This window comes from Ranitomeya variabilis, chromosome 7 (assembly GCF_051348905.1).
Source record: "Ranitomeya variabilis isolate aRanVar5 chromosome 7, aRanVar5.hap1, whole genome shotgun sequence".
NCBI classification, from domain to species: Eukaryota; Metazoa; Chordata; class Amphibia; order Anura; family Dendrobatidae; genus Ranitomeya; species Ranitomeya variabilis.
The window spans coordinates 162,101,725-162,126,401 of NC_135238.1; the positions used below are offsets into that span (position 1 = coordinate 162,101,725).

A 24,677-nucleotide genomic window follows, 5' to 3' on the forward strand; every position below is an offset into this window, starting at 1 on the left:
GAGTAGTGCCAGAGTCCTGCAAAATGACCTCCTGCAGATCACTAACCCTCCATAAGGGTGTTATGAGGGAAGGGCAATTGACACTTGCCAAAGAACACCAAGACTGGCAGATTTGACATTGGCGCAATGTGCTCTTAACAAATGAGAGCAGGATCACACTGAGCACTAGGTACCTGGATGAGATCATCAGAACCATTGTGAGAAAATATGCAGGTGCAGTGGGCCCTGGGTTCCTTCTGATGCATGACAAAGCTAGGTCTTATGTGGCTGAAGTGTGTCAGAAGTTCCTGCATGATGAAGGCATTGATGCTGTAGACTGGCCCGCCCATTCCCCAGACCTGAATCCAGTCGAGCACATCTGGGACATCATGTCTTGTTCCATCCACCAACTCCACGTTGCACCATAGACTGTCCAGGAGTTGAATGTTTTAATTCAGGTCCACGAGGAGATCTCTCAGGAGACTATCTGCCGCCTCATCAATAGCATGCCCAGGTGTTGTAGGGAGGTCAAACAGGCACGTGGAGGCCACACACACTACTGAGCATCATTTCCTTGTCTTGAGACATTTTCACTGAAGTTGGATCAGCCTGTAATTTCATTTTCCACTTTCATTTTGGGTATCTATCCAAATCCAGACCTCCATGATATATTACTTTTGATTTACACTGATCAGTTTTGTTTTATTGTTCTCAACACATTGCACTATGTGATGAATAAAGATTTGAAACTGGAATATTTCATTCAGTAGTATCTAGGATGTGGGATTTTAGTGTTCCCTTTACCTTTTTGAGCAGTGTATAATGCTGGCTACAACCACATAGCTGAAAGGTAGCGCACAATGGCAGAAGTGGACTGGTAATTAAATATAAATAATGGATAAAGTAAAGTGGCAAAATGCTTTTAAAAGCAAGCAACATTGCAATTCTGATCTTATTATAAAATCCTTTTTACAGTTAGACTTCTCCTAAAGGTATTGATGTCAACAAAATGTCTGATAGCTTCTCATAGGAAACAAACCTCCCCCTTGTCTATATTTGACTTATACACTGTGTGCAGAATTATTAGGCAAGTTGTATTTTAGAGGATTATTTTTATTATTGATCAACAACTATGTTCTCAATCAAGACTCATAAATATCAAAGCTTAATATTTTTGGAAGTTGGAGTGGGTTTTTTTTTTAGACTTGGCTATCTTAGGAGGATATCTGTTTGTGCAGGTAACTATTACTGTGCAGAATTATTAGGCAGCTTAATAAAAAAACAAATATATTCCCATCTCACTTGTTTATTTTCACCAGGTAAACCAATATAACTACACAAAATTTAGAAATAAACATTTCTGACATGCAAAAACAAAAACCCAAAATATTAGTGACCAACATAGCCATCTTTCTTTATGATGACAGTCAACAGCCTTCCATCCATAGAATCTGTCAGTTGCTTGATCTGTTTACGATCAACATTGCGTGCAGCAGCCACCACAGCCTCCCAGACACTGTTCCGAGAGGTGTATTGTTTTCCCTCCCTGTACATCTCACATTTTATGAGGGACCACAGGTTCCCTATGGGGTTCAGATCAGGTGAACAAGGGGGCCATGTCATTATTTTGTCTTCTTTGAGACCTTTACTGGCCAGCCACGCTGTGGAGTAGTTGGAGGCATGTGATGGAGCATTGTCCTGCATGAAAATCATGTTTTTCTTGAATGATACCGACTTCTTCCTGTACCACTGCTTGAAGAAGTTGTCTTCCAAAAACTGGCAGTAGGTCTGAGAGTTGAGCTTCACTCCATCCTCAACCCGAAAAGGTCCCACAAGTTCATCTTTGATGATAGCAGCCCATACCAGTACCCCACCTCCACCTTGCTGGCGTCTGAGTCAGAGTGGAGCTCTCTCTACCCTTTACTGATCCGGCCTCTGGCCCATCAAGAGTCACTCTCATTTCATCAGTCCATAAAACCTTTGAAAAGTCAGTCTTCAGATATTTCTTGGCCCAGTTTTGACGTTTTATTTTATATTTCTTGTTCAAAGGTGATCGTTTTTTAGCCTTCCTTACCTTGGCCATATGAGTATCGCACACCTTGCGCTTTTTGTTACTCCAGTAACGTTGCAGCTCTGAAATATGGCAAAACTGGTGGCAAATGGCATCTTGGCAGCTTCACGCTTGATTTTCCTCAATTCATGGGCAGTTATTTTGCGCCTTTTTTGCCCAACACGCTTCTTGTGACCCTGTTGGCTATCTGCCATGAAACGCTTGATTGTTTGGTGATCACGCTTCAAAAGTTTGGCAATTTCAAGACTGCTGCATCCCTCTGCAAGACATCTCACAATTTTGGAATTTTCAGAGCCCGTGAAATCTCTCTTCTGACCCATTTTGCCAAAGAAAAGGAAGATGCCTAATAATTAAGCACACCTTATATAGGCTTTCGATGTAATTAGACAACACCTCTCCTCATTAAATAGACGCACATCACCTGATTTACTTAATTGGTAGTTGGCTCTCAAGCCTGAACAGCTGGGAGTGGGACATGTATAAAAAGTATCATGTGATCAAAATACAACTTGCCTAATAATTCTGCACACAGTGTAAACAAGGGCAAGGATATCAGAAATCTTGATTATCGCACTGCTCTGAATGATGAAACAGTCAAGAGATTCAACCTTATTTGGTCCCCATGGGACACCTTCTGGGGACTTCTGAATATTTAGGAACTTATTCATTAGGTCATATCTCCTTCCACCCTTCAACCCATAATACCTTTACTTATCTCTTTTCCCTTCTGTCTGTTTGTATGTCCCATATGTATCCCCCCTTTGTTTTTTCGTGTGTTATATATACAGTATAAGAGATTTATATATCACCATAATATGTTACAGTTATACCGCAAAGAAGCTGACTTACTTTGTTTTCATTGTAATCTGCTAATCGTTATTCCTTTTTTCAAGATGTACAATAACAAATTATATTGTAGTACCGTGTTAGCCAGAAACATCGATGTGAATATTTCCAGAATACTTTTGTCGTCATTGGGCAGAAAAGTATTCATTCCTTTTTTCAAGTATGTTTCTTTTTAAAGGGTATATCCGGGACTTTATGAAAAACAAAAAATGTACCTAAGCACTAACAGTCAAGTAATTGTAACTTACCTGCCTATTGTTCTTCCATCAGGTTCCTTTATTACAAATATTAAGTCACTTTTTATTTACTGTTCTGTATATTATATGACAATGTAGACATCTAAAGTGACAGACTTATCCTTTAGAGTTTCTTATCTTTTTTAACTCCTCAGAACAAGGCGGTAGAAAATATGCCCAGCTTCATTGTAAATGTGGAATGCTCTCAGAAGTAAAGCCTGAGACCACTGGGAAGGTGGAGGGGGATATTAAATGTGTCCTCCGGAGCTAATGACTAATTTCCAGTGACAAATGCCATGGAAAAGGACAACACCGCTGAGAAATGACCTGATTTAATCTTGGAGAGCAGTGGTCAGCAGTGAGCCATTACTGGATATCAATCTCATTAATTATTTCTTCGATAGTTCACTGGTTCTGCAGCACACGGATCTAGCTGTTATATAAGAGGGATTTGGAGATGTGTACTTACGGTGTTTTTAAATCTTTTTTTTTTGTAATCTTGGGGAAAAAAATGGAAAAAAACTCATGTGTGAACCCAATTTGACCAATTTCTCCACCCATGATAGAACCGATTGGATGATCAGCTCTGGGATATACTACTTCTGCGATTCACGGGCTATGGTGCATTCAAGACGTTACCCTATGTATTAATGCTCTACAGAGCTGTAACATGCAGCCAAAATGTATTATACGTTGTTAAAGTGGTTTTTCAGACTCTTAATATTCTTTGTCTTTTCTTGAGTATTTGATCATAGGGGGGGAAATGCTGGAATTGGACAACCAAAATATTAATGACCTCAGCCATGGGCTCAACATCAATATTAAAGACCCAGAAAACCTCTTTACCTGTGTTTACCTTAGAACAAAAGGACTATAAGTTAATGGTTGCTCTTTTGTATTAAGTCTTTTAAGATTGTATTCAATTATTTATTCTTTCTCTTGGTCTGATAGGTAATAACTACACGTAGCATTATACTGACTATCTCTGTGGTCTCCTACCATATCAGAAACGTTATATTACTCTGACCACCATAGAAGATTTATCATCTACTATATTGCAAATGTAGCTCTTCTGCCTAGTAAGGGGTAGGATGGGACAGAATCCCCCCAAAAGGTGATGTGACAGGCAATATTAGTGAACAGTCTTTAAAGGGAATCTGTTACCAGGATTTTGCTACCTTATTCGAGAGCAGCATAATGTAGGGAAAGAGACCCTGATTCCAGCGATGTTTCACTTAGGTTACTGGGTGCAGCAGTTGTCATGCAATCAGAGTTCTTAGATGTAGCATGCAGCAGAGCTCAAAAAGCTAACCCCACCCACACCATAGCTCTCTATGTACATTGTCCATTGACAGTGAGCTGCTTATTACAGGAAGGGGTGTGGTTGGACAACTTGGCACGAGGCAGCCAGTCCCAACAATGATAATGACCTGGTGATAAAACTTTCATTGTAAGTAAAATACAGCACACAGACTGATAAGTGACACATTGTTGAATTTAGCATTTTAACCCCTGCCTCATGCTGTCCTCAGATTACATAGCAAAACCTGCTGACTGATTCCCTCTAATGCATGGATGATTTTTATCATGTTGCACTCCCCTCATATCTCTATTGTCCCTGCTTTTCAGATTTTTACACACAGGATTGGGCTACAGACAAGACACTCAATTGCCTCCAAATAATATTTTCCTACATGTTAAGTTACCTCAATAGACAAGAAAAGTATATTTTCAAGAATTCTGGCATAACTGTTCAAATAATTAGAAAAGGTTCCCAAGAGTAAAAAAAAGGCTGAAAAATGAAAAGAATTAAAAAACAACCCTTTACTTTACTCACCTGTTAAATTACATGCTGCTCTAGCGGTCACTATCTTGTCTTTATTTATTTATTCAAGCAGCATTGATGTGCTGTTATTATAAGTATGAGCACTGCAGCCAGTGACTGGTGGCAGCGGTCATTGTCATTACTGCTGGCACGTAAAACAGCCAGAAAAACAAGAAAATTCTGTAGGTTTTCATGGGTACTTGAATTATATTTTATATCTGGTAGTCAGTAGATTTATTTATTTTTAAGACCATGTTCATACAATGCATTTGCGATGTATTTTTTTGTAAAAAAAAAAAAAACCGGGAAAAATGTTGCGGCGTGTGGCGGGAACCTAAATATTCCCTTTATGCGAAGGAGATTAAAGAATCTTCTAGATATCACAGTAATATTAATAAAATAAAAGCAATAATTGGGGTGAATACCCTTCTCCTCTGGCTAATACTCTATGCTTACATCTGCTTAGCACAACCAGATATTCATGCAAAGTAACAGGACTTAAGGTATCATCTTCTGCACAACTCATTTCGGAAATCCTCAATACATGCCCAGTTAGGATGACATGAGGACTTCACTTAAGAAAAATGGTTCTTTAACAAAAAAAAACTACCATGATAAATCCTTTGTGTTTTAATTGCTGCAAAAGACGACGCGTAACAAAAAATGTAATTCTCTTTAAAAACCACAAAGGTGACAGGTCTCCTCTGAAAGGAACATCTTGCTGAATGGAAAATTGGACATTTCTGAAAGAGGCTTTACTTGATGTAAAATGATAACCGCTCAATGATCCTTTTGCTAGCCCTCGTAATTATCATATATTGTATTTCCCAGGCAATGGTATAGTAGCCTGATTCGCAGTCGTGAACACTATCATTATCGTCCAACTTTAAGGAGAAAGTATCAAGTGCCGAAATTCTGTTCACTCTGAAATAAATTCTCTAACAAGTTTTGGCTCTGACTTTTCGGTGAATTACAAGGTCTTCTGCTGATGGGTTGTCACCTGTCGCCCCTTGGAATAAGGCAATGAGATGTTGTTGTCTGAAGGTCCATCTGGGAAACCGTTCCCAAAAAGTTACAGAATATTCACAACAATAAATGCAACTAATGACAGTGAGGTGTAAAGCAGAGGAGCACAAAGTGTCCTACCTCGAAAACACAAACTGTACAATTTCCATGTGCTGAAATCTCAGGGCACGGTGCCCTTTAATCAATGTGACACTTCTGCCTCTTTAGTAATATTACATGGCTTTTAGCACCCTAGTCGTGTTGGCGTTTCTCCACTTCGCAACTAAGGTGCAGTTGTTAAAATCTGACATTCACAAGTTCCCCTGAATTGCAATTGAAAGCTCTATGTTTAAAGGTGAAATCAAAGACAGAAAAAGTCAAGTTCCAGCAACGCTCACATAATACAACTTGATGTTCTTACCTGTGCATGGAGTCCATGATTTCAGACCAATGGTTCCACTAAAGACAACCCAAAGGAAGACCAACAGCAAGGTAGACATCAGTGGAGTTTCTCAAACTTGGGGTCCATGTACAATTTTCACAAATCTCCGTCACTGGCTAAGCCAACACTCTAACATAGAGCTAGGACTCGAGTCTTCATGGCCCATCAAAGTTGGTACATTCCTTGGTTAAATGGACTTGATCATGATTTGGTACTACCACTGTACACGCACAGTATGAAATAATCCTATCATGGTGCTCAGGCGTAAAGCAGCAGGGACTATGCCTGGAAATAGAGAACCATTCCTGGTCTTAGCTTGCTGCTCAGAAAGTCTGTAAATGGTCTAGAGCCGACACACTGTAAATGTAAAGTGTAGGTGTTGCAGTCACAGCTGTTTGATCAGGACACAACAGGTGAGCCTCTGCGTCTGAGGGATGAGCAGGTGAGTTTCCAGGCACAAGCCAAATATCCAGACATTTAAATGAGTTCCCAGTCATTTTCTTCTCTCTAGGATCTTTTCATCTTTTGCCCAGCCCTCCCCAGGTGAAGGAATTCCCCACTGTAAATGACTCTGCCCTTACAAAGAATATATTACCAACAAAGGCGGAGAAAGGTAAAAGCAGTGCACCTGAGTGTGTGCTGACTGCACGGGTCTTAGGAACATGAATGGAATGTACATTCGCCTTTCCCAACGACGGCACAGGATCATAGTGATGCAGTGCTAGGGGACAGCAGTGCGGAGCAGAAAAGTAGTGGGGTATTCTTGACAGTGAGCTTAGTGTTGTTTTATATTGTCAAGTGTAATCAAAATATATCTATTAACATAAGTAAATGATTTAGGTATTTTGGTCTTTATTGTCCATCATGCCGTCTAAGGATAAAAAGTTTATTTCCAGCCTTGGCATAGTTAACCTGTGGATCATCACACTGCAGAGGTCACCATCTTTAGACAGTCTGCATTATTAACTTTAATAATATATATACAGTACAGACCAAAAGTTTGGACACACCTTCTTATTTAAAGATTTTTCTGTATTTTCATGACTATGAAAATTGTACATTCACACTGAAGGCATCAAAACTATGAATTAACACATGTGGAATTATATACTTAACAAAGAAGTGTGAAACAGCTGAAATTATGTCTTATATTTTAGGTTCTTCAAAGTAGCCACCTTTTGCTTTGATGACTGCTTTGCACACTCTTGGCATTCTCTTGATGAGCTTCAAGAGGTAGTCACAATCTTGAAGGAGTCCCCAGAGATGCTTAGCACTTGTTGGCCCTTTTGCCTTCACTCTGCGGTCCAGCTCAACCCAAACCATCTCGATTGGGTTCAAGTCTGGTGACTGTGGAGGCCAGGTCATCTGGCGTAGCACCCCATTGCTCTCCTTCTTGGTCAAATAGCCCTTACACAGCCTGGAGGTGTGTTTGGGGTCATTGTCCTGTTGAAAACACCTCCTCCTCCATGCTTCACGGTGGGAACCAGGCATGTAGACTCCCATCCGTTCACCTTTTCTGCGTTGCACAAAGACACGGTGGTTGGAACCAAAGATCTCAAATGTGGACTCATCAGACCAAACCACAGATTTCCACTGGTCTAATATCCATTCCTTGTGTTCTTTAGCCCAAACAAGTCTCTTCTGCTTGTTTCCTGTCCTTAGCAGTGGTTTCCTAGCAGCTATTTTATCATGAAGGCCTGCTGCACAAAGTCTCCTCTGAACAGTTGTTGTAGAGATGTGTCTGCTGGTAGAACTCTGTGTGGCATTGACCTGGTCTCTAATCTGAGCTGCTGTTAACCTGCGATTTCTGAGACTGGTGACTCGGATAAACTTATCCTCAGAAGCAGAGGTGACTCTTGGTCTTCCTTTCCTGGGGCGGTCCTCATGTGAGCCAGTTTCTTTGTAACACTTGATGGTTTTTGCCACTGCACTTGGGGACTCTTTCAAAGTTTTCCCAATTTTTCAGACTGACTGACCTTCATTTCTTAAAGTAATGATGGCCACTTGTTTTTCTTTACTTAGCTGCTTTTTTCTTGCTATAATATAAATTCTAACAGTCTATTCAGTAGGACTATCAGCTGTGTATCCACCAGACTTCTGCACAACACAACTGATGGGCCCAACCCCATTTATAAGGCAAGAAATCCCACTTATTTAACCTGACAGAGCACACCTGTGAATTGAAAATGAAAACCATTCCCGTTGACTACCTCTTGAAGCTCATGAAGAGAATGCCAAGAGTGTGCAAAGCAGTCATCAAAGCAAAAGGTGGCTACTTTGAAGAACCTTGAATATAGGACATAATTTCAGTTGTTTCACACTTTTTTGTTAAGTATATAATTCCGCATGTGTTAATTCATAGTTTTGATGCCTTCAGTGTGAATGTACAATTTTCATAGTCATGAAAATACAGAAAAATCTTTAAATGAGAAGGTGTGTCCAAACTTTTGGTCTGTACTGTATGTTACTTTGTACTTGTTTAATTTGGAAAGAAACTGAAAGGGAGAAGATACAGATTATATATTGGAAAAAACTTTTTGACAGTGAGGGTGATCATTGAGTGGAACAGGCTGCCACGAGAGATGGTCAGTTCTCCTTCAAGGGAAGTCTTCAAACTGAGGCTGGACAGACATCTGTCTGAGATGGTTTAGAAATCCTGCTCTGCATTGAGCATGGAGTTGGACAGGATAACCGTGGAAGTCCCTTCCAACTCTAACATTCTATGATTCTAAGGTGAGTTCTCGTTCAATGGAAGTCTTCAAAGAGAGGCTGGGCAGACTTCTGTCGGAGATGGTTTAGTGAATCCTGCATTGAGCAGGAAGTTGAACACGATGACCAAGTAGGTCCCTTCCAACTCTAACATTCTATGATTCTATGGTGAGATCTCCTTCAATGGAAGTCTTCAAACAGAGACTGGACACACATCTGCTTGAGATGGTTTAGTAAATCCTGCATTGAGCAATGTGTTGGACACGATGACCCTGGAGGTCCCTCCCAACTCTAACATTGTAGGATTCTATGACTTGTTTATCAGACTATATATTTCTCATAAATAATATGACACTAATTTAAAGTCATCTAGAAAGACTAAGTGTAAATTAATATTTAGGGTGCAAATATGAAAAATATTGCCCATTCATCGCTATGACCATACTGGAGAGTACTGCAAATATCACCCTCTATAGTCTATATACTTTGTCCATGATATACTGTTACACTTTGAGCATTCTACTTTAACCCCTTCGTGCCATGCGCCGTACTAGTACGGCGCTGCCGGCACTGCATTTGTGCCAGCCGCAGTACTAGTACGGCGGACCGATCACCGCGGTCTCGCGCTGAGCGCCGCGGTGATCGGGTGCGGGTGTCAGCTGTATATGACAGCTGACACCCCGCAGCAATGCCCACGATTGGCGCTATCGCCGATCGCGGGCATTTAACCCCTCTGATGCCGCTGTCAATAGTGACAGCGGCATAGAGGGGGATTGCGCAGGGACGGGGGCTCCCTGCGCTCTCCCACCGGAGCAGCGCGATGAGATTTACTGACCTGGCTTGCCGGCGCCTGCAAGAGCTGCTGAGAGCAGGCGCCGGCAAGCCTCTGCTCTTGTGTGTGAGATCGGTGATCTGACAGAGTGCTATGCACACTGTCAGATCACCGATCTGTGATGTCCCCCCCTGGGACAAAGTAAAAAAGTAAAAAAAAAAAAAAATGTCCACATGTGTAAAAAAAAGAAGAAAAAAAATCCTAAATAAAGAAAAAAATATATATATATTCCCATAAATACATTTCTTTATCTAAATAAAAAAAATCACACAATAAAAGTACACATATTTAGTATCGCCGCGTCCGTAACGACCCCACCTATAAAACTATATCACTAGTTAACCCCTTCAGTGAACACCGTAAAAAAAAAAAAAAAACGAGGCAAAAAACAACGCTTTATTCTCATACCGCCAAACAAAAAGTGGAATAACACGCGATCAAAAAGACGGATATAAATAACCATGGTACCGCTGAAAATGTCATCTTGTCCTGCAAAAAAAAAGCTGCCATACAGCATCATCAGCAGAAAAAGAAAAAAGTTATAGCTCTCAGAATAAAGCGATGCAAAAACAATTATTTTTTTATATAAAATAGTTTTTATTGTGTAAAAGCGCCAAAACATAAAAAAATTACATAAATGAGGTATCGCTGTAATCGTACTGACCTGAAGAATAAAACTGCTTTATCAATTTTACCACACGTGGAATGGTATAAACGCCCCCCCTAAAAGAATTTCAGGAATTGCTGTTTTTTGTTCATTCCGCCTCCCAAAAATCAGAATAAAAAGCGATCAAAAAATGTCATGTGCCCGAAAATGGTACCAATAAAAACATCAACTCGTCCCGCAAAAAGCAAGATCTCACATGACTCTGTGGGCCAAAATATGGAAAAATTATAGCTCTCAAAATGTGGTGATGCAAAAACTATTTTTTGCAATAAAAAGCGTCTTTTAGTGTGTGATGGCTGCCAACCATAAAAATCCGCCCAAAAAACGCTATAAAAGTAAATCAAATCCCCCTTCATCACCCCCTTAGTTAGGGAAAAATAATAAAATTTAAAAAAATATATTTATTTCCATTTTCCCGTTAGGCTACTTTCACACTAGCGTCGGTACGGGGCCGTCACGCTGCGTCGGCCCGACGTACCGACGCATACTGTGCAAGCGCCGCACAACGGGGGCAGCGGATGCTGTTTTTCCACGCATCCGCTGCCCCATTGTGAGGTGCGGGGAGGAAATGGTGGACCGTCGGCACAAAAAAAGTTACATGTAACGTTTTTTGCTGCCGGCGGTCCGCCACAACACGACGCAACCGTCGTACGATGGTTGCGATGTGTGTCAATACGTCGCAATGCGTCACTATTGTTAGTCTATGGGGAAAAAACGCATCCTGCAGATGACTTTGCAGGATGCGTTTTTTCGCCAAAACGACGCATTGCGACGTATGCAAAAAAACGCTAGTGTTAAAGTAGTGCTAGGGTTAGGACTACGGTTAGGGCTAGGGTTAGGGTTGGGGTTAGGGCTGGGGTTAGGGTTGGGGTTAGGGATTCAGTTAGAATTGGGGAGTTTTCACTGTTTAGGCACATCAGGGGCTCTCCAAACGCGACATGGCATCCGATCTCAATTCCAGCCAATTCTGCTTTGAAAAACTAAAACAGTGCTCCTTCCCTTCCGAGTTCTCCTGTGCGCGCAAACAGTGGTTCCCCCCAACATATGGGGTATCAGCGTTCTCAGGACAAGTTGGACAACAACTTTTGGGGTCCAATTTGTCCTGTTACCCTTGGGAAAATAAAAACGTGGGGGCTAAAATATCAGTTTCGTGGAAAAAAAAATATTTTTTATTTTCACGGCTCTGCGTGATAAACTGTAGTGAAACACTTGTTGGTTCAAAGATCTCACAACACATCTAGATAAGTTCCTTGGGGGGTCTAGTTTCCAATATGGGGTCACTTGTGGGGGGTTTCTACTGTTTAGGTACATCAGGGGCTCTGCAAATGCAACATGACACCTGCAGACCAATCCATCTAAGTCTGCAATTCAAACGGCGCTCCTTCCCTTCCGAGCTCTGCCGTGCGCCCAAACAGTGGTTCCCCCCCCATATATGGGGTATAAGCGTACTCAGGACAAATTGGACAATAACTTTTGTGGTCCAATTTCTCCTGTTACCCTTGGGAAAATAAAAATGTGGGGGCTAAAATATCATTTTCGTGGAAAAAAATATATTTTTTATTTTCGCGGCTCTGCGTTATAAACTGTAGTGAAACACTTGTTGGTTCAAAGTTCTCACAACACATCTAGATAAGTTCCGTGGGGGGTCTAGTTTCCAATATGGGGTCACTTGTGGGGGGTTTCTACTGTTTAGGTACATCAGGGGCTCTGCAAATGCAACATGACACCTGCAGACCAATCCATCTAAGTCTGCATTTCAAACGGCGCTCCTTCTCTTCCGAGCTCTGCCGTGCGCCCAAACAGTGGTTCCCCCCAAAGTATGGGGTATCAGCGTACTCAGGACAAATTGGACAATAACTTTTGTAGTCTAATTTCTCCTGTTACCCTTGGGAAAAGAAAAATTGTGGGCTAAAACATCATTTTGTGGAAAGAAAAAATGATTTTTTAATTTTCACAGCGCTACATTCTAAACTTTAGTGAAACAATTGGGGGTTAAAAGTGCTCACCACACATCTAGATAAGTTCCTTAGGGGGTCTTCTTTCCAAAATGGTGTCACTTGTGGGGGTTTCCACTGTTTAGGCACGTCAGGGGCTCTCCAAACACGACATGGGTTCCGATGTCAATTCCAGCCAATTTTGCATTGAAAAGTCAAATGGCGCTCCTTCCCTTCCGCGCTCTGTCATGCGCTCAAACAGTGGTTTATCCCCATATATGAAGTATCAGCGTACTCAGGACAAATTGCACAACAACTTTTGGGGTCCAATTTATCCTGTTACCCTTGGGAAAATAAAAAATTTGGGGCAAAAAGATCATTTTTTGTGAAAATTATTATGAATTTTTTTTACGGCTCTACATTATAAACTTCTGTGAAGCACTTGGAGGTTCAAAGTGCTCACCACACATCTAGATTAGTTCCTTAGAGGGTCTACTTTCCAAAATGGTGTCACTTGTGGGGGTTTCCACTGTTTAGGCACGTCAGGGTCTCTCCAATCGCGACATGGGTTCCGATCTCAATTCCAGCAAATCTTGCATTGAAAAGTCAAATGGCGCTCCTTCCCTTCCGAGCTCTGCCATGTGCCCAATCAATGGTTTACCCCAACATGTGGGGTATCGGCGTACTCAGGACAAATTGTACAACGACTTTTTTGGTCCAATTTCTCCTGTTACCCTTGGTAAAATAAAACAAATTGGATCTGAAGTAAAAATTTTGTGAAAAAAAAGTTAAATGTTCAATTTTTTTTAAACATTCCAAAAATTCCTGTGAAGCACCTGAAGGGTTAATAAACTTTTTGAATGTGGTTTTGAGTACCTTGAGGGGTGCAGTTTTTAGAATGGTGTCACTTTTGGGCATTTTCTGTCATATAGACCCCTCAAAGTCACTTCAAGTGTGAGGTGGTCCGTAAAAAAAATGGTTTTGCAAATTTTGTTGCAAAAATGAGAAATCGCTGGTCAACTTTTAACCCTTATAACTCCCTAACAAAAAAAAATTATGTTTACAAAATTGTGCTGATGTAAAGCAGACATGTGGGAAATGTTGTTTATTAACTATATTATGAGATATAACTCTCTAATTTAAGGGCATAAAAACTAAACTTTTGAAAATTGCTAAATTTTCATAATTTTTGACAAATCTTTGTTTTTTTCACAAATAAATGAAAGTCATATCGAAGAAGTTTTACCACTATCATGAAGTACAATATGTCACGAGAAAATAATGTCAGAATCGCCAGGATCCGTTGAAGCGTTTTAGAGTTATGACCTCATAAAGTGACAGTGGTCAGAATTCTAAAAATTGGCCCTGTCACTTAGGTGAAAACAGGCTTCGGGGTGAAGGGGTTAATACAATATGGCTATGATCATTGGTTTATTGCTGTATTATATATTGTTTATCCCCTTCCCGACCCATGACGCCTATGCGGCGTCATGGAATGATCGCATCCCTGCAGATCGGGTGAAAGGGTTAATTCCTATTTTACCCGATCTGCAGGGAGAGGGGGAGTTGTACTTCAGCCTAGGGGGGGGTGGCTTTGCCCCCACGTGGCTACGATCGCTCTGATTGGCTGTTGAAAGTGCAACAGCCAATCAGAGCAATTTGCAATATTTCACCTATGAAAATGGTGAAATATTGCAATCCAGCCATGGCCGATGCTGCAATAGCATCTGCCATGGCTGGAAATCATGTTCTGGCCCCCCCACCGCCCCCGATCTCCTCCCCAGTCCACCGTTCTGTCCGGTACCCCCCTCCGTCCCCCTGTTCGCTCCCCCGTGCTCATGTCCGCTCCCCCGTGCTCCTGTCCGCTCCCCCCGTCCTCCGATCCCCCCCCCCTGTGCTCCGATCCAACCCCCCACCACCCCCTCATACTTACTGATCCTCCCGTAGTCGGTCCGTCTTCTCCCTGGGCGCCGCCATCTTCCAAGATGGCGGGCGCATGCTCAGTGCGCCCGCCGAATCTGCAGGCTGGCAGATTCGTTACAGGTACATTTTGATCGCTGTGGTAGGTTCTACCACAGCGATCAAAATAAAAAAATAATAAATAAACCCCCCCTTTATCACCCCCATAGGTAGGGACAATAATAAAATAAAGAAAATATATATTTTTTTTTTCCACTAGGGTTAGGGTTAGAACTAGGGTTAGAACTAGGGGTAGGGTTAGGGGTAGGGTTAGGGTTACGGGTAGGGTTAGGGTTATGGCATGTGCGCACAGAGCGGATCGGCCGCGGATCCGCAGCGGATCGGCCGCGGATCCGCAGCGGATCGACCGCGGATCCGCAGCGGATCGGCCGCGGATCCACAGCGGATCCGCAGCGGATCGGCAGCGGATCGGCAGCGGATCGGCCGCGGATCCGCAGCGGATCGGCCGCGGATCCGCAGCGGATCGGCCGCGGATCCGCAGCGGATCGGCAGCGGATCCGCAGCGGATTGGCCGCGGATCTGCAGCGGATTGTCAGCGGATTGGCCGCGGATCCGCAGCGGATTGGCAGCGGATTGGCCGCGGATCCGCAGCGGATTGGCCGCTGCGAATTCGAAGCAGTTTTCCATCAGGTTTACAGTACCATGTACACCTAAGGAAAACCAAATCCGCTGTGCCCATGGTGCGGAAAATTCCGTGCAGAAACGCTGCATTGTATTTTCCGCAGCATGTCAATTCTTTGTGCGGATTCCGCAGCGTTTTACACCTGTTCCTCAATAGGAATCCGCAGGTGAAATCCGCACAAAAAAACACTGGAAATCTGCTGTAAATCCGCAGGCAAAACGCAGTGCCTTTTACCTGCAGATTTTTCAAAAATCATGCGGAAAAATCTCACACGAATCCGCAACGTGGGCACATAGCCTTAGGGTTAGGGTTGGAATTAGAGTTAGGGTTGGAATTAGGGCTAGGGTTTGAAATAGGGTTAAGATTAGGCTTGTGGTTAGGGTTACGGATAGGGTTAGGGGTGTGTTGGGGTTACAGTTGTGGTTAGGGTTGGGATTAGGGTTACGGTTGGGATTAGGGTTAGGATTAGGGTTGGAATTAGGGTTACGGTTGTGTTGCGGTTAGGGTTGTGGTTAGGGGTGTGTTGGGGTTAGGGTTGTGATTAGGGTTATGGCTACAGTTGGGATTAGGATTAGGGGTGTGTTGGGGTTAGTGTTGAAGTTAGAATTGAGGGGTTTCCACTGTTTAGGCACATCAGGGGTCTCCAAACGCAACATGGCGCCACCATTGATTCCAGCCAATCTTGCGTTCAAAAAGTCAAATAGTGCTCCCGCCCTTCCAAGCCCCGACGTGCGCCCAAACAGTGGTTTACCCCCACATTTGGGGTACCAGCGTACTCAGGACAAACTGGGCAACAACTGTTGGGGTCCAATTTCTCCTGTTACCCTTGCAAAAATAAAAAAATTACTTGCTAAAACATAATTTTTGAGGAAAGAACAATTATTTTTTATTTTCACGGCTCTGCGTTATAAACTTCTGTGAAGCACTTGGGGGTTGAAAGTGCTCACCACACATCTAGATAAGTTCCTTGGGGGGTCTAGTTTCCAAAATGGGGTTACTTGTGGGGGGTGTTTCTACTGTTTAGGCACATCAGGGGCTCTGCAAATGCAATGTGACGCCCGCAGACCATTCCATCAAAGTCTGCATTTTAAATGTCACTACTTCCCTTCCGAGCCCTGACGTGTGCCCAAACAGTGGTTTACCCCCACATGTGGGGTATCAACGTACTCACAACAAACTGGGCAACAAATATTGGGGTCCAAATTCTCCTGTTACCCTTGTGAAAATAAAAAATTGCTTGCTAAAACATCTTTTTTGAGGAAAGAAAAATGATTTTTTATTTTCACGGCTCTGCGTTGTAAACTTCTGTGAAGCACTTGGGGGTTGAACGTGCTCACCACACATCTAGATAAGTTCCTTGGGGGGTCTAGTTTCCAAAATAGGGTCACTTGTGGGGGGTTTCTACTGTTTAGGCATATCAGGGGCTCTGCAAACGTAACATGATGCCCGCAGACCATTCCATCAAAGTCTGCATTCCAAAACGTCACTACTTCCCTTCCGAGCCCCGGCATGTGCCCAAACAGTGGTTTACCCCCACATATGGGTTATCAGCGTACTCAGGAGAAACTGGACAACAACTTTTGGGGTCCAATTTCTCCTGTTACTCTTGCAAAAATAAAAAATTCTGGGCTAAAAAAATATTTTTGAGGAAAGGAAACACATTTATTATTTTTACGGCTCTGCGTTATAAACTTCTGTGAAGCACTTGGGGGTTCAAAGTGCTCACCACACATCTAGATAAGTTCCCTTGGGGGTCTAGTTTCCAAAATGGAGTCACTTGTGGGGAGTTCCTACTGTTTAGGCACATCAGGGACTCTGCAAACGCAACCTGATGCCCGCAGAGCATTCCATCAAAGTCTGCATTTCAAAACGTCACTACTTCCCTTCCGAACCCCGACGTGTGCCAAAACAGTGGTTTACCCCCACATATGGGGTATCAGCGTACTCAGGAGAAACTGGACAACAACTTTTGGGGTCCAATTTCTCCTGTTACTCTTGCAAAAATAAAAAAATTCTGGGCTAAAAAAATATTTTTGAGGAAAGGAAACACATTTTTTATTTTCACGGCTCTGCGTTATAAACTTCTGTGAAGCACTTGGGGGTTCAAAGTGCTCACTACACATCTAGATAAGTTCCCTTGGGGGTCTAGTTTCCAAAATGGAGTCAATTGTGGGGAGTTCCTACTGTTTAGGCACATCAGGGGCTCTGCAAACGCAACCTGACGCCCGCAGAGCATTCCATCAAAGTCTGCATTTCAAAACGTCACTACTTCCCTTCCGAACCCCGACGTGTGCCAAAACAGTGGTTTACCCCCACATATGGGGTATCATCGTACTCAGGAGAAACTGGACAACAACTTTTGGGGTCCAATTTCTCCTATTACCCTTGGGAAAATAAAAAATTGTGGGCTAAAAAATCATTTTTGAGAAAAGAAAAATTATTTTTTATTTTCATGGCTCTGCGTTATAAACTTCTGTGAAGCACTTGGGGGTTCAAAGTGCTCACCACACATCTAGATTACTTCCTTGGGAGGTCTAGTTTCCAAAATGGGGTCACTTGTGCGGGAGCTCCAATGTTTAGGCACACAGGGGCTCTCCAAACGCGACATGGTGTCCGCTAATGATTGGAGCTAATTTTCCATTCAAAAAGCCAAATGGCGTGCCTTCCCTTCCGAGCCCTGCCGTGCGCCCAAACAGTGGTTTACCCCCACATATGGGGTATCATCGTACTCAGGACAAACTGGACAACAACATTTGGGGTCCAATTTCTCCTATTACCCTTGGGAAAATAAAAAATTCTGGGCTAAAAATCATTTTTGAGGAAAGAAAAATAATTTTTTTATTTTCACGGCTCTGCGTTATAAACTTCTGTGAAGCACCTGGGGGTTATAAGTGCTCACTATGCATCTAGATAAGTTCCTTGGGGGGTCTAGTTTCCAAAATGGGGTCACTTGTAGGGGAGCTCCAATGTTTAGGCACACAGGGGCTCTCCAAACGCGACATGGTGTCCGCTAACGATTGGAGCTAATTTTCCATTCAAAAAGTCAAATGGCACGCCTCCCCTTCCGAGCCTTGCCGTGCACCCAAACAGTGGTTTACCCCCACATATGAGGTATCGGCATACTCAGGAGAAATTGCCCAACAAATTTTAGGATCCATTTTATCCTGTTGCCCATGTGAAAATGAAAGAATTGAGGCTAAAAGAAATTTTGTGTGAAAAAAAAGTACTTTTTCATTTTTGCGGATCAATTTGTGAAGCACCTGGGGGTTTAAAGTGCTCACTATGCCTCTAGATGAGTTCCTTGGGGGGTCTAGTTTCCAAAATGGGGTCACTTGTGGAGGAGCTTCAATGTTTAGGCACACAGGGGCTTTCCAAACGCGACATGGTGTCCGCTAACGATGGAGATAATTTTTCATTCAAAAAGTCAAATGGCGCTCCTTCCCTTCCGAGCCTTACCATGTGCCCAAACAGTGGTTTACCCCCACATGTGAGGTATTGGTGTACTCAGGAGAAATTGCCCAACAAAATTTAGGATCCATTTTATCCTGTTGCCCATGTGAAAATGAAAAAATTGAGGCTAAAATAATTTTTTTGTGAAAAAAAAGTACTTTTTCATTTTTACGGATCAATTTGTGAAGCACCTGGGGGTTTAAAGTGCTCACTATGCTTCTAGATAAGTTCCTTGGGGGGGTCTAGTTTCCAAAATGTGGTCACTTGTTGGGGAGCTCCAATGTTTAGGCACACGGGGGCTCTCCAAACGCGACATGGTGTCCGCTAAAGATTGGAGCCAATTTTTCATTCAAAAAGTCAAATGGCGCTCCTTCCCTTCCGAGCCCTGCCGTGCGCCCAAACAGTGGTTTACCCCCACATATGAGGTATCAGCGTACTCAGGACAAATTGGACAACAACCTTCGTGGTCCAGTTTCTCCTTTTACCCTTGGGAAAATAAAAAATTGTTGCTAAAAGATCATTTTTGTGACTAAAAAGTTAAATGTTCATTTTTTACTTCCATGTTGCTTCTGCTGCTGTGAAACACCTGAAGGGTTAATAAACTTCTTGAATGTGGTTTTGAGCACCTTGAGGGGTGCAGTTTTTAGAATGGTGTCACTTTTGGGTATTTTCAGCCATATAGAACCCTCAAACTGACTTCAAATGTGAGGTGGTCCCTAAAAAAAATGGTTTTGTAAATTTTGTTGTAAAAATGAGAAATCACTGGTCAAATTTTAACCCTTATAACTTCCTAGCAAAAAAAAAATTTGTTTCCAAAATTGTGCTGATGTAAAGTAGACATGTGGGAAATGTTATTTATTAACTATTTTGTGTCACATAACTCTCTGGTTTAACAGAATAAAAATTCAAAATGTGAAAATTGCGAAATTTTCAAAATTTTTGCCAAATTTCCGTTTTTTTCACAAATAAACTCAGAAATTATCGACCTAAATTTACCACTAACATGAAGCCCAATATGTCACGAAAAAACAATCTCAGAATCGCTAGGATCCGTTGAAGCGTTCCTGAGTTATTACCTCATAAAGGGACACTGGTCAGAATTGCAAAAAACGGCAAGGTCATGAAGGGGTTAAATGATCATTATCTCAATTACCACTTTGAAGCTATAATGTGGAGTAGGTCAGAAGGATCCAGGGTTTCCAACAGTCCCCAAACTCTAGGACAGCCTGTAAAAATAGGGCACTTTTTTGCTTTTGCCATTAAAAAATCGTCTGTGATTTTGTGATTTTTTTTTAAGGCTAAAGAAGCTTCCACAAATTATTTTGACTGTAATTCTCATCATTTTACAGTTTTCAGTGAATGCCGTTGATGTCTTCATATTAGAATTACCGGCTGTAGACATGGATCACTGATAATCATAATGACTTATTATGTTTTCCAATTTGTCCATAAAAAATACTGTTTGTCTGTGATATTTTGATAAGCTGTGCAAAAAAAGTCAAGTTGGCAACCCTGGTAGGACCATCTATAAGTTTATTATTCTTTCTAGTGGTTAAGATCGGGATCCAAGAAGTATCGTTTCTCCTTACGGAGAATAACATCTTGGTGGTTAAGATAAGCTAGTTGGCTAAAGAGTTAATGTCATATCAATGAGCGCAGGTTATATACTGGCTGCAGCGGAGATGAAAAGCTTGGATATGTTTGTTGACCCACTGAGCCATGAAGTCCTACACTAGTTGCTTAAGAAATGCCGACATTTCCATTTCTATCCGACCACGCACTTCTCAAGTCAAACATTAACAGCTTAGTTATGAGATTTAGATTTACCCACAGATGTATGAGGCGGTTTCACATCGGGTGAAGGAAATAGATCTCAAACTTTAATAATTAATATTATGTTTGTTAAAAAACTAATCATGGAAAATGAGCACTTAAGGGGTTTTGTAATCATAAAACATCCACTGAAAAGCACAGTGGTTACCTATTCCAGCAATTAAAGTATTAAGATTTGTAGATTACAACTTGGGTTGGTTAAAGGAGTTGCACAGGATTGGATAAACATGGTCAGCTTTCTTTCTGTATGTGGTATTGTGGTCCATCTTACTTCTATGGAGCTGAGCTGCAAGAACGCAGCAGAAATATAGCACTGAATAGAAAAAGCTTTGTAAATGCTATACGGCTTAGGTTATGTGCTCACAACTTCTTTATTCTGACAGCATAGCTCTCGAGGATTTCTTATGCTAAGCTGTTAAAAAAATGAGGTGGGGGTCTTTTTCTTGAATTGGTTTAGTTGGCTGTTCTGCAGTCATTTTTTGCTATACCACTTGTGTGTATCTCCTTTCTTATTGGGGGCAGGACTGGTCTCTGCTTTTCCTGCTTACTAGATTGTCTCTTTATAATTCGCATTGACAATGCGCTCTCTTGTAGGCTCGTCACTTCTCATTATAGATGGTAAGGGAGTGCACTGTCATTGTGCATTGAAAAGAATACTGCACAGTGACAAGATCCTACTGAATTGACAACCATTGCATGCTCAGTAGAACAAGGACTAGCCCAGACCATGAAACAGACATCACTGATGACGCTTCGTTTCAGGGTGGGATCAGAGACTGTGGCAGGGACTGCAGCCTCTGACCCCGGATGATGGCTCATTTGAGTATCTTATCATGACCTAGGGATTCTCAAATGAAGCGTCATCAAATAGGAAGTTGGTAAAATAAAACAAACCTGTTATATAGCATAGTGAGGGAATGATAGGGATTTTTTTAATTATGGTAAATTAGAAAAGTGGATAAATATATAGATATTTAGGAGTAAATCAATGTTAGTTTCAGACCAACCATTTAAATATATGAGGTAGGCTTTGCAGGTGAAAAATAGCAATATAGAGGAGGTTTTTTGAAGAGATGAAACGTCATATATAAAATATCTGTGATGCATATAGCATATGCGATAAATATAGCTTTGAAGCTTTAACCCTTTTAAACATTTAGAGGATACTTTTCCTTTTTCTTTCCATTTGCCAGTGCAATCTTAAAATGCTTGTGCTGTTGTATATTTAATTTATATCTTTCAATACTTGGTATTGTAATATGATATATCTTGTTAAAAATAAAATAAAAAGATGTTTTTAAAAAAGGATATATGTCCCAACCCATATGCGAATCTAATGACTCATACTGATATTTGACTCCCATGAAGCTGTCTGCTTGGGTCATTATACCTACAGTCAGACACAACGTTTGGCCTTTATATGTTCATAGAAATGTGCCAGTATTATGTGTGTGCGAAACTGGCCTTACACTGAAGATGAGAAGTTTAAGAGTGTAGAACATGAACAGTTTACACTTACAGAATTATACAAAAATACCGTGAAGCCATCTTCACTGTAAGGCCACCTCAAAACAGCGCCCTCATCCTACTATAATCAAAAAGGTTCAATTTTGTGTTAAAGGGTATATCCGGGACTTTAAAAGTATAAAAAAATGCACCTAAGCACTAACAGGAAAGTAATTGCAACTTACTTGCCTGTTCTTCCCCGGTACAGAGTGGTCACAAACCGCTCCTGCCGGGGATTCAGCTGCCTCTGCTGACACGACAGGGTGGGAGTTCCGACATCATTCTGACTAACACCCGCAATGGGGATCTGGCTGTCAATCAGAATGACGTCGGAAGTCCCGCCCCGTTGACAGAGCAGAGTAGAAAAGAAGTCTCCACTCTGTAGATATGACATCAGTAGTGGCAGCTGAATCCCTGGCAGGAGCGGTCTATGACTCCTCTGTGCTGGGGAAGAATGGCGCCATGCACAACAGGCAGGTAAGTTGCAGTTACCTGCTTGTTAGTGCTTAAGTACATTTTTTGTTTTTTGTAAGGTCCCGATAACTCCTTTAAACTGTGAAATAGTCACCTCAGAATCTGATTTTAGCAGTATCAGCTGATCACTTAAAGTAAAGGCGTAAAGAGAATGTAGAGGAAATGTAGAGAAATCCTTATCTGTATATTCATCCAGAATGATCACGTCTCATTGTCAGAAAGGTTTTCTTTATCTCTGTTAATGCATTGGGCACATGTTTTATAGAGGTATATGGACAAACAGGAAGCGTATGTAAAGGCTTATAAGTCATGGTGCAAAAACTCAGACTGGTTCCCTGCCTGCACCCCCTTTTTCCTTGCAAAACTGCTTTTTGTGACCAGTGACTAAGACCTGTCTGTAATTTTCAGATGCATTGCTGGTAGAAATAAACTTATCATCTTTTGCAATTCAAATTCACCAAACTTTATAAAAAAAAATTGATTTGTGGAAAATAAATTCCCACGGATTTCAATACTGTAAAGTTTACTGCTCAAAAGCTACATGTGGGGGAGAGAAGAGAGAAGATCCCACTGACCATAAGAGCTTAAACTTTGCAGAAGAGACAAACTTACCCAGCGACTTTGGAGATGGAAAACGACTCTGCCAATCTGTGCTCTGCGGGTAACCGCCCAGGTACTGACCATCACTGTAACCCCGCGCAGAAATGAAAAATGAAGTTGGCCTGCTCTCTGATGCTTCGGTAGTGTGGGAGATGGTGCCAGGCAAGGGGGTTTTTTTTGCGAATTGCAAATCAAATCTTAAAATGTTCGAATTTGCATGAAACTGTGAATTTCGGTAAACTTGACTCAAACTCAATACTCCACATATTAAATCGCTCATCTCTAATTGCTGGGTCTCTCGTGTGACCCATCGATGCAGCACTGCCTGAGACTTAACAACTTAAAAGATCAGGGCACAAGCTCCAAGACATGTTTTCTCCAATTCACTTTTAAACAATAGTCACGTCAGAGACAGGAAACTTATGAAACACCTTCAAGCTTAGATACAGCGGCACAGCTCCATGTATGATTGTATGACATAATAGTCCGATACCAGTACAAAGTGAAAAGTGGCTCTTTAGCGTTCACTCACAGTAAAAGTTAAAAAAGCACAACCCCTTGAGCTCCACTCAGAGGACCAGTGCTCTCTTTGTGCCCCACAGCAATAATGCCCTTCGTTATCCCTCTGCACAATAATAATGACGACTTTGTGTCCCTTTAGAGTAATAATTCTTTGTGCCTCCAAAGTAATAAGCTGCCTCTGTACCCCCTCCAGCCATCCCCCCACAAGGAAATGGTGTTTACCTTTAACATTAAAAATAGCCCCTGCCATCTGCACAAGAAGACCATGGTGGGTCCTCAGCCATCCCCTTTAGGCTTATGATGCATTTAAAATAATCCTGTGAGCACTACCCCCTTGGCAAAGACCATAAAAATTAGCATATTTCCATAAATTAAAAAAACAACATTATTTTCTAAACGTATGAATTCCCAGTGGTGTAATGGGGATATAATAAAGACAAAAATGCTGAGTGTTTTTTACGTGGGACTCATAGAATGTTATAGTTGGAAGGGACCTCCAGCGTGTCCAACCCCCTGCTCAATGCAGCGCACCACCACCATCTCAGACAGATGTCTGTCCAACCTCTGTTTGAAGACTTCCATTGAAGGAGAACTCACAATAGAATCATAGAATGTTATAGTTGGAAGGGACCTCCAGGGTCATCGTGTCCAACCCCCTGCTCAATGCAGTGCACCACCAAACCTTTTATTATCTAAATCTGTGAAAATATAAATGTAATATAAGAGAAGTAATATAATCACTGATCACCATCTTCTCCGGTTTTCAGCATTGCTCTGCTCCTCTTCTGGGTCGCGGGACTTAAAATCCAACTTGCCCCATTATTCTGTGCTCTATGTGCAAACCGGAAGTGGCTTTTGCAATGTAAGTGTATGGGCGTCAGAAAAAGGCTCCATAGGCTTACATTGTAAAGGCATCTTCTGGATCACACATAGACCCCACCGTGATCCAACAAGTCGGAATAGCCATTACGTGACTCAGCAGAAGAACAGAGGCACCAAACACCAGAGACGACAGCGATTGAGGAGTATAATACTGCACTTCCGCTATGAATACATTTGCACAGGTTCAGCCAATAAAAAGTTTGGTGGAGCGGTTCTTTAAATCTACCAGTGATGCACAGATCTCCTACAATTAGCAAATATC

At 41.9% G+C, this 24,677-nt stretch overlaps 1 protein-coding gene across 3 annotated transcripts in view; it reads right to left on the bottom strand.

Annotated features, from left to right (window-relative positions):
- Nucleotides 1–6,885, bottom strand: part of TSPEAR (thrombospondin type laminin G domain and EAR repeats) — a 292,494-nt gene extending 285,609 nt beyond the window's left edge. Inside the window, exon 1 of one of the 3 annotated variants that reach the window (XM_077272147.1) lies at nucleotides 6,384–6,883. In XM_077272147.1, coding sequence (XP_077128262.1) covers nucleotides 6,384–6,462 — 79 coding nt within the window. In that variant the 5' untranslated portion in view covers nucleotides 6,463–6,883. Of the gene's footprint in view, nucleotides 1–6,383 lie in introns of all 3 variants that reach the window. The other 2 variants (XM_077272148.1, XM_077272146.1) reach the window with 2 other exon arrangements.
- Between the last annotated feature and the right edge of the window lie 17,792 nt (nucleotides 6,886–24,677).